Raw genomic sequence first — 10,810 nt, 5'->3', positions numbered from 1 at the left:
TTAGCCACTTTTTTGTTGATTTGTGTTTTGTCGGTGCTTGTGATGTGTTTTCCTGGGGTCGGATTTCTTGGAGTGATGTGCTTTTCCTGGGGTTCAATTTTTTTGAGGGGGGCTGTGGTGTGCACATGTGTGTGCATGTTGATGAGGCATTAGCTGGTTTATTTGTTTGTTGGAGTGTGCGTTCTGCCAGTGTCTGTGTGTGTGTGTGTGTCCACCTGGCCTTGTGTGCATATGTGTGTGGTGCATGTTTTGCCTGGGTTTTCCGTTTGGAGTGTGTCTTTTATTTTTGCAAGATGGGTGTATTGCAAAGATGTGATTTGGCATTCAGAACACGTACGGGGACTCTGCCTTGTACTCCATCCCTTGGCCAAGTTACGTGTCTCTCAGTCTCCGTAGTTTCTCTTCCCTATTCCCTTTCCCTGGTGCAGAAAACTCTAGCTTTAAAAGAATGTTTTTGCCCTTTGGAGCCGAGACCCCATTTCTGCCTTGAATTTAGGTTATTGGGAGGTTACTTTTCCTCAAGTGTAACTGATTTGCCTTCTGGGAAATGGGCATTTTGTGAATGGGCAACTGTCCACAGCGGCCATTTTGTGAGAGCAAACAAAACACTCCTTCAACATTTCGAATGTGTCCATTGCCCTAAAAAAGTTATGGTCCACAGAGTAGTTTGATTGATTTCCCTTGCTTACAAGTTCTCTCTTCTGCAAATCTTTGGACTTCCTAAGGCTGACATCTTCCTCTTGGTTTTCAGTCTTGCTTCTCAGTCACCCAGTCTTGTCAGAGTGCAGCACCAGAATTCACAACACCACCAACAATTCATAAAACTCATCCAAAGCACGTAACGCACATTGCCAGAGTTACCTTTACAGCAATCCAGTTTTATTATTTCCCAGTTGTGGCTGAAAGAGAGGGGCTGGCTTGAAGCCAGTGAGGGAATGTCCATAACCTGCTGCACTTGGAAGATTATTGGCATCCTGTGTGAGGTGGGAGAAGCACAGAGGTGAAGGTCACCTCTGAACCATCACTGCTCTATAAAACAACTGGAGGGGGGATATCAGTTGACTTAGTATAATGCTTCAAAAGGTGAGAAAAGAAAGTGAGATGCCACCAGGATAAGTTGCATCCTGGAGCTTCTGGGAGTGGTTACATGGGATATACTGAAACAAAACGTTCACTCCCCCTGTATCCTGTTTGAAAGGAAAATGTCACTTCTGTATTGCCAAGGAATAATGACTGAAATGATTTTGTTCTTCTCAGGAACTGCTGGAGCTGAAATGGAGAAGCTTTGGGTCTGTGGGTGGCTTCTCCAAGTGGTTGAGTCCTTGAAGTGCATGTTGCTGCTTCTGCTGGAAAAATGATCATCCTTGGATCCTAGGCCAACCCTGCCCACCGACACTGGTAATTGAATCCTTCTGTTAGGAAAAGTGATAAGATGGCTTCCTCTTCCAGTTAAAACTTGCTTGAATAACAAGGCTCTCCTGAATGTTTTGTGGTCTTCTGGTTGTCCCAACTACTGGCTTGCTCCACCACCTTGTCTCCGGAACTGTTACTCGATTCTGACATTTGACTTTCTCCCTTGATCCTCTCTCTTGGTTTGTCCTCCAACCTTGACTTATTCTCCCGTCCTGACTCCTGGCTTCTCCCTACTGGCTCCCCATTTTCATCCCACAGGCTCCTGGACACGTCTGTCCGATGGAGCCAAAAAACCAAACTGAAGTGCACTTGTTTATCCTTGGTGGCTTGCCAAACACTGCACAACTCCCCCTTCTCTTCTTCCTCATCTTCTTGGTCATCTACTTATTGACTGTGCTGGGGAACCTCCTCATCCTTTTCACCATCTTGCTTGAACCCCGACTTCATGGTATCCCCATGTATTTCTTCCTCTGTAACCTCTCTTTCCTAGACACATGCCTTTCCACTGTCACTGTACCTAAAATCTTGGCTGGTTTAATAAGGTCAAGTGACAAAACCATCTCTTTTGGGGGATGCGTCATTCAACTCTATGCCTTCCATTTCCTGGCAAGCGCCGAGTGTTTCCTCTACACCGTCATGGCTTATGATCGTTACCTCGCTATCTGCCACCCACTGACCTATGCAGTGCTAATGAACGGGAGAATCTACTCCAGGCTGGCTGCTGGAATATGGTTCCTGGGTTCCTTCCATGCAGCGATACATACTAGCCTAACATTTCATCTGTCCTACTGTGGCCCAAACAAAGTGGACTATTTCTTCTGTGACATACCTCCAGTGCTCAAGCTGGCCTGCGCGGACACAGCGGTGAACCACACCATCATACTGGCCGACATCGGCGTGGTGGCCACCAGCTGCTTTGCTCTCGTATGCCTCTCCTATGCTCACATTGCCTCTGCCATTTTGAAGATCCAAACCACAGAAGGGAGGCACCGGGCCATCTCCACCTGCAGCTCTCACCTTATCGTGGTGCTTTTATACTATGGGCCTCCAGTCTTCATCTACACGCACCCATCTTCAAGTAACACGAGCTATGAGACACTGGCTGTCTTCTACACCATCATCACCCCAATGCTCAACCCATTCATTTACACACTGAGGAACAAGGAATTTAAAAGAGCATTGAGGAAGTTGTTTGATGGACACGGCCTTTCCCAGGATAGGCAGATGGGCAGCTGAACAGAGAAATTGGATGAGCAACCCTTTTTTAATTTTCACATGGGGATGATTTCCAATTTTATCACAAGGTAACAGAATCTCTAGTCCTCAGGCCTAATGTGAGCTCCAGTGCTTCTGGATCCAGCCCATGTAACCCACCTTATGTTTCTCCCATCTCAGAGGTTTGGACCAGCACTGGAAAAAGTGATGGCTTTGCCCACACTGGCTGAATGGCTTTGTGCGATGCCAAGAGCCCCCTCGTGGGACTGCTTGTGCCATGTGAGCCAGGGATTTGGTCAGCTCTGGCAAGAGTAGCTGCTTCTCTCAGCACCAGTTAAGGTCCTATTCTTCAGGCTGAGATATGTATGGGCTGGTGGTGTTGAGGTGACTGGGAGTGGTCACTTCCACTGACCTCATCCAGCTTCTGGGGTGTAGTGGGAATGCAGAAAAATGTTCTATCAAGGAATTTAGTGGCATATCGCGACTGCCACCTTCTGTCGCTTCCATACACATGACCACCATCTCTCCTTTCTCCTTCCCAGCAGTTCATGACAAACTATCCAGAGATGATTCGTATTGGATGGGATAAAAATATCCTAATAAATAAATATTGTAATAAATAAATAAAGAGAGCTTCTGACGTGGTGGGTGGTGATAAAGGAGGACTACTGGCTTGAAGATGAAATTTACAAAGCTCATTACACATGAGTTGGGATAGAGACCATACTCTTATAGTGTGTGTGTGTGTGCGTGTGTGAATGTTCAAGTGTGAGGCCGTGTGACTCTGGGACACAGTGGGATGATGCATTTAAAATGATACAGTCAATGCAACTGTGGAAAGGATTGCATTTGTCCAACACTGGAAAAGTGAAGAACCACCCACCGACGAACTGATTCTAAAAAAGATCTTGGACTGTGCAGAAATGGATGGATTGACTTTATTCCTGAAGGAGAAAGAAGATACTGACTTCTATCAAACTTGGGACTCTTTTTATTACTGGCTAGAGAAGGGGGACTTCGTATAGATTTAAATATGTTTTTAAGTTATCATAAATGGAAAAAAATGTGGGGGCTGACCCCACAGGCCTGATGTTTTTGATGATTGATGTTGTTTTTAGTCTTTCTTTGTTTTTAGGATCATAATTTTGAATAAAACTTATTATAAAAAAATACAGTCAATGTAGACTTGGGGCTCTAAGCCAGCAGGTGGTGTTAGAATGGCAAATGCGCTGTTCAGGGAGCTGATCCTAGCTGGGGGAAAGGTTCAGCACCATGGATGACCCCTTAACACTTCAGACTGTGCCCCATTGACGCTGGAGTGAGCCTCCTCCGCTGGAGAGAGTTAAATGGTTTTTCTGTTGAAGCAGTGTCACCAAATTTGCCTGGCTCGGGATGGGAACGCCTTCATTCATAGTCCTAGACTGCATTGTGGACTCAGGACCATCATGTCCTCCAGAAGTTTCCTCCAGGTTGGTCAGGTCACTCAAGGTTTTGGGCCTGCTCAGTTCACCAGGCCTGCTCAGTTCACCAGGGAGTCCTGGGACAAGTAGTTTCCCAGTGTGCCTGTACATGGTAGGGACATCAGACACTCTGGAGTTGATGGGCTACATGTACTGAGATACTTCAGGGTGTGACCATGACAGTTCTGGGCACAAGGAGTCATGGGATGTATCATTTCCAGGGTACCTGATGTTCGTAACGAGTACTAAGGTGATCTGGTAAAACTGTATGTCCCAGGGTCCCTGTTGCACTGGGAAGTAATGGAGACCTTATAGGGTTTGCTGCTGCCAAATTTGTCAGGGTCTTTGAAGATGTGGGGGAAGGAAAGGAAACAATATTCATGGCAGTGATTTGGGGACCCCATGAGACTCTCAATGGCATCATAAGGAACACAGCAGTGTTTCCAGATTTCAGAAAAGGACAAGGAAGAAGCTGCTGATCTTATTTATTTATTTATTTATTAAAACATTTTTATTCCGCCCCATTCGCCGAAGCCTCAGGGCGGCTTACAACAATAAATAAATTATTTATTTTTTAATAATTTAATAATAAATAAATTAATTAATAAATTACATTAAATAAGTTAATGGTTGGGCCATGTTCCATATTCTTCACTGAGTCCAGTCCATACATTACTGGACTATAATTTCAGATTGTGGGTGGCAGATGGAGAGTGTGAGAACAGTAATTCAACCCCTTTGAAAACAAAAGACAAGAAAGAAAACCTTCCTCACATGTCCCAACCTTGCATGTCACTGAGAAGGTTCGTGGTTGGCCTTTTCACCTGCATCTCGGTTTTCCTTTGTGTAAGAAGTTCTGTACAAGGTGAAGCTCTGAAATGTTCCAAGCACTGTTTACAGTCCGAAAGGACCAATCTCTGGAATGGATATGCCACCAAGTGCTCATTGGTTGTAGCTGTGGGGGAGACCCTTCCTCCAATCACTCGACAGCCACACCAAATGCGATACCAGCAGCCCTGTGAGAAGTCGAGCGTTTCTATCGAATTCCTTAGTGTGCGATAATCCACGCACTTACAATAGGCCATTTGGCTTGGAAATGTTACATGATACCCTTCCTTAAGTCCTCAGCATCTGTTCACCAGCCTTGCCCAGCCAAGCTCTTTAGGTGAGATCCGCTGGGAGAACAGCACCCTGTGGTGTGTGCCCCTAATGATGCCAACAGAATGACCTCTGGTATAGCATAATTGAACCCTGAACCCACTAGAGCCTGTGATTAGCTTTCCATTCATGAAAACCACACACCTGTCTCTCTAATATACTTGTTGCTACCTTGTTGCAGGGTAATGAGCCCAAAGGGACCTGTAAACATTTTAACTCTTTTGATTTGGTTTTGGTGTGCTGATCCTCACAGGGTTTCGATGCATCACTGCGCTCAGGGACCTCCCCTAATTAGAGGTGGGAGGACGCTAACGGTGGCTGCCCCTTAATAAGCCAGGGGGGAATTGCATGATCCCAAAGTTGTTAATGGCACAGGAGACAATTAAGGGCTCAGCAAAGGGAGGGGGTGTTAGACCGTCTGCAAGCTCTTAATAAGCTGCACTGAGGATCAGAAATTAACATGGAAACAAATTGCCGTAGCAACTGGGAATCTATGAATTGAAGCAAAGCCATTGTTAGACACTTGAACACCTAGTAGCGTAAAGGTGTATCTGCTGCCCTTTTATAGGAGCACAAAAAAGCCACTGAGTAGCATTGTGTGTTCATTTTTTTCATTAGGTCTTTCTTGGTCTTTTCAAATATCGCATCCAAGTCGGAGACCCAGTGTGGCATAGCGGTGAGTGTGTTGGGCTGGGGACCCAGGAGATCTGGGTTCTAGCCCTCACCTGGCCAGGTAGCTCACTCAGTGGCTTGGGCCCCATCACTCCTTCTCAGCCTATCCTACCTCCCTGGGTGGTTGTGGTGAGGATAAAATGGACTGGAGGAGGACTATCAGCTACCTCGGTTCCTCGCAAGAGGATCTGAGTTTAACGTAGCATCGTGAGGATAAACGTACAAGGTGTGGAAACTGAACAGGCAACAGTTTGAAGAGGCATCTCAACTTGTCCGAAACATTGCAGGAGCCAAGAAACCACCAAATACACATGGCATGGGAAAGGGATGATGCTGGGGGAACGGGGTGGCCATCCAGGGAACCCTGTAATGGTTTGGGGAACTGGGCATACTGGATTTGGCCTCAGGTCCTGTTGCAAAGTATGTTCAGAACTGTCTGAAAATATCTTTTCACCTGACCTTGGTCTACAATAGGAACCTCACCTATTGGTCGAAGTGCTAATGGGCAGAGAGCTGAATTTTATTTCAGTACCGGTGATGGGCAAGTAACCTCTGTGTCTCACTTAGGGGTGTGACACAGGGCAGGTTATGCAGCTATTGGGAACATTCAGCTAAATTCCGGCAGAAAAGAGTGGCTTATGCATCTTTGTGTTATGGTGCCTGCACTCCTTTCTCAAGGAATCACCCAAAAATTCCAAGCCAGGTTGTTGTTGTTGTTGTTATGATTATGATTATGATTATAACATTTCTATGCTGCCCCTTGCTGAAGCCTCGAGGAGGCTTACAACACAATAAGATACATTGAAATACAATAGAACATAATAAATTACCAATAAATACAAAAATACAAAAAATACACTGAGATACAATAATATAAAATTAAAATTAACAGTATAAAATAAATAAAGAATATAGGAGGAGGAAAGAGAAGGAAGAAGAAGTTGCCCTGGCCAGATCATATATTTTAACAATTAAAATGATGTTTAAATAAAAAGGTCTTTACCTGGCGCCGAAAAACCAGTAACGATGGTGCCAGGCGGACCTCTTTGGGGAGTGAATTCCATAGGTTACTGTTTGGCATTTACTGTTTGGGACTTGATGGCTTCCCTAAGGAGCTGCCAGGGCTGTTGTTTTGCTGATCAGTAAGAACTGGTCAGGCTGCCAGGATAACGGCATTGCAAGCACCCTCATTTGCATGCCAAGACTCACAATAATCCCGTGATCGTGATATTAATCTCCTGCAATCCAATGCCATTGCATTGAGCCCCCTCTGCAGACCCCTCACCTTCCTCTGACTGTGTTCCTCTCATTTGGTCATCAACTGCCCAGCTGCTGGGCCCATGTGACTCAGAATCTATAAAACACTCTGTGTCCATTCTAAAAGCTTGTAGTTGGTGGTGGAGACCATTACCTTTTATGTAGCTCTTCCCCAGTGCTCCCAGCTGGTACTTTTCAGGAGGCTGAGAGCTTCAGCAGGGCCTGAGGTGGGTGCTCTGGTTCTGGCCACCAGAGGGAGCTCCAGAGCAGCCCAGATCCGGACAAGAGCCACCCATCAGAAAGGAGAGCGGTGGCCTCAAAGAATTGGGTTTTCTTCCACTCTTTTTTGTCTGTTCTTTTGCGGCAATACAAGGTGGCACCATGGCTTAGCCGTGGCAATAGCAGCATTGCTGGGCTTTGCATTGCCCAAGCTCAGGCAACGCAACCCATTGTGGCTGAACCCAGAGCAAGTGAAGCATGTGGCAACAGCCAGCACTGTAGCCAGCCGGAAGCAGTGGGAGTTCTTCCCTGGGGATCTCCTCTGGGGCAGAACCGGGGCAGTGGCTGGGTGGAGCTGCCACGAATGGGGCAGTGCTGCTCAGCTGATTGACTCCCCAACATGAAAGTTACCCCCTCAGGTGCAAGTAGGACCTGGGGGCAAATGCTAACACTGCAGGAGCCGGGAGCCGGCAATCCGATCTGTGAGGCTCCCCCAAGAATGGAGCAGTGGAGTGGAATATTGCATGCATGCATGTATGTGTGTATTTGCTTATTTATTAATTAAAAGCTTTTCTAACCCGTCCACTGCAGATGTCTTGGGATGGCTTACAAAAAATGAGTAGTATAAAACAAACCCCACAGCATCCGACAATCACTATACTAAAACCCCAGTTAAAATCAATTAAACATTAAAATAGCAGGAAAATAAATGCCAAAAAGAATATAATGTTGGTGCCAGGCAAATCTCTCTGGGGAGCATAGTCCATAGTTGGGGTGCCACCACAGAGAAGGCCCTCCTCTGGCTAGTCACCCTCCTAATCTCCTTCAAGGAGGGCTCCCGATCTGCCTCGGATCTCAAGGCATGGGAGGGCACGTAGGGAAGAAGGCGCTCCTTCAGGTATCCAGGACCCAGGCTGTTTAGGGCTCTATAGGTCATCACCAGCACCTTAAATTGGGCTCGGACTTCAACTGGTAGCCAGTGTAACCGGTAGAGGACCGGTGTTATATGTGAAAACCAGTCAGTCCCCATTAACATGCTGGCAGCTCTCTTCTGAACCAATTGAAGTATCCAGACTGTCTACAAGGACAACCCCATGGAGCATAGATCAGGCATCCCTGTCTCCTGCCCCAGAGATCTCCAACGAGGCCCAATCAGCTCCCCCTTCCTCTCCTGAGGACTTCAGAGAGTGAGCCTTCAAAGGCTCGCAACTATGGCTATCAAAAAGAAGACCCTCATTTCTCCTGTGGTGTCCCTTGGAATATGGCCAGAAGGAAGGAGAGAGGAGAGAAGGGCGGGAGCAGAGAATCCATGATGAAGCTGATCGTCTTCTTGGTTCCTTGTGCACGCTTGGCCCTTCACAGAAATCCGTCTTGGTGATTCACCATGGTGAGTTGTCCTTCCCTCCATCTTAATACTGGAATCTCCTCCTCCTTGAGAAAAGAGCTGTGAAAATGGCTCAAAACACAGGAGAAGCCCTGGAGAAAGATGGATCTGGGCTCTTCCACACTGGAGGCATTCAAGAGGAGAGCCTCTTGGAAAGCCGACTGAGAAGGATGGTCTAAGTCCTGCACTGGGCAGAGAGTTGGACCTGATGGCTCTCTGCCCCCTCCCAACTCTACTCTTCTATGACTCCCTATAATGCTCACAAGGGGAACTGCAAATGCACCATCTTCATGGACATATGTCCACTGCATGTGTTTGGAGAACATGATCACAACCTGCATAATCCTAAGTAAATCAATTAGGATTAATTGAGGATGGATTGAGGATTCTGAGGATGGATAGTGGATGGCAAGCAATCCATGGACTTATATGTTTGGCCGTGTTGGAAGTCTTTGAACCCCAGTTCCTGGTCAGCATGAACAGGCAGTTGCTATTGCACCCGTATTCTGCTTGCAGGATTTCCACAGGGACCAGATTTGCTCCTGTGCGAACAGAGAGCTGGACTAGGTGGGCTGCTGGCCCTACCAGCTGGGGTATTCTTCTGGCCCAATGACTCCGTGGCCCATTGACCCGATCGAGAAAACCTTTGCTGTTGCCTGTGAGGCTAGCCAGGGCTGGTGGTTCCGAGGTCAGTGGGCAGTGTACCCACTCTGGGTTTCAGCCTGAATTTTAAAGGAGCAGTCCGTGGTGCAGAGCCTGTGGTGGGATTAGGATTCAGCTCCAGGGATTGCTGTTTGAAAGAGCAGGCTGAAAGCCAGAATGGCTGCACTGCCCCTCACCGTGGAGCCCCCACTCCACTGGGGGGCTGAAGTGAAAGGAGGGAGCAGGAGTGTTACAGCTTCAAGTACTGATCTCTTCCTCAGCCCATCCACCCTCTGTCTCTTGGTTGTGGCAAGAGGCTTCCTTCGGATTGGCTGACTGCACCTGTGAATTATGACTGGCGTTTTCGCTATTAGAGAGCCAGCATCAACTTTCGTTGTGGCTTCTGCAGAAATAATCCAAGGCAGCCACGGAGATGTCCCTATTGTGGGCCCTCTTGACACCACTGCTGATAGTTTTCAGGGGTAGGTATCGACCATTTTGCAGTTTCCGACTCTCTGGATCCATTTCCAAAGTGTGCTGTTTCTGATCCAGAGTGCTAACCTTATGGAATCTCAGCGAGGTCCTTGCTAGTTGGTGGACAGATGGAGAAATGAAGGATGATCCACTCATCTGTAAGGCCATCGGATCTGCCCCAGTGTGGTTCCAATGCCCTGAATTTTTGCATGTCTTCCCTGCACAGCGACCAGAGGCCAGGACGGTCTGCAACCGAACCCTTTCCTGAAAAGCAAAGCAGGGGAGGATGCCGCCATCCGCTGTGAATATGAGACGAAAACTCTCTACAGCTTGCAGTGGTACAGGCAGCGCCCGGGAGAAAGCCCAGTTTTTCTGCTGCTGCTAATGTCAGGAAGGACTGCGGACAGGAAGGAGCCCAACCTCAGTGCCGAGCTGAATACGAAGAACCGGTCGAGTCATCTGCACATCCGTGGCGCTCAGCTCACTGACTCCGCGACGTATTTCTGTGCCATAGAAGCACAGCTGCACAGATGCGTCGGCAGCTTGCACAGAAACCCCGAAAGAGGAGCATAGAGAGGAGTTATCCTGCTTTGCATGTCAAGGGACGGAGTGCAAGGTGAGTCATCGTTGGGAAACTCTGAGAGAACTTCCTGTGGACAGCCTTGACCTAAAAGGACCAATTCATAGAAACATAGAAACAGAGCGAGTCAGAAGGGGCCATGTGTGTGTCTAGCTTATCCTTGAACACCCTCACCATTGGGGCTTCAACCACTTCCCGTGGAAGCCCATTCCATACCATTGGGGTCCTAACCATCAGGAAGTACTTCCTGGCATCCAAATTGAACCTTGGTTCCCTGAACTTTGCTCCATGGAAACTCATCCTGCAGGGGAGAACAGGTCTCTAACCACCTCCATG

The 10,810-nt window shown here is 47.5% G+C and overlaps 1 protein-coding gene across 1 annotated transcript; it reads left to right on the top strand.

Annotated features, from left to right (window-relative positions):
* Window positions 1–1,692: 1,692 nt before the first annotated feature.
* Window positions 1,693–2,649, top strand: LOC123018907 (olfactory receptor 10G7-like). Its single transcript, XM_044421365.1, has one exon. It carries the CDS (start codon window positions 1,693–1,695, stop codon window positions 2,647–2,649), a length of 957 nt encoding a protein of 318 aa, XP_044277300.1.
* The last annotated feature ends 8,161 nt before the right edge of the window (window positions 2,650–10,810 follow it).

Source organism: Varanus komodoensis, unplaced genomic scaffold, assembly GCF_004798865.1.
Source record: "Varanus komodoensis strain SLA01 unplaced genomic scaffold, ASM479886v1 scaffold119, whole genome shotgun sequence".
Classification (NCBI taxonomy): domain Eukaryota; kingdom Metazoa; phylum Chordata; class Lepidosauria; order Squamata; family Varanidae; genus Varanus; species Varanus komodoensis.
The sequence above is the reverse complement of the archived record's forward strand: the minus strand, read 5'-3'. Positions and strand labels throughout refer to the sequence as shown.

Excerpts from the sequence above, each read along its gene's own strand:
- LOC123018907 (XM_044421365.1), top strand. The coding sequence starts at position 1,693 with ATGGAGCCAAAAAACCAAACTGAAGTGCACTTGTTTATCCTTGGTGGC.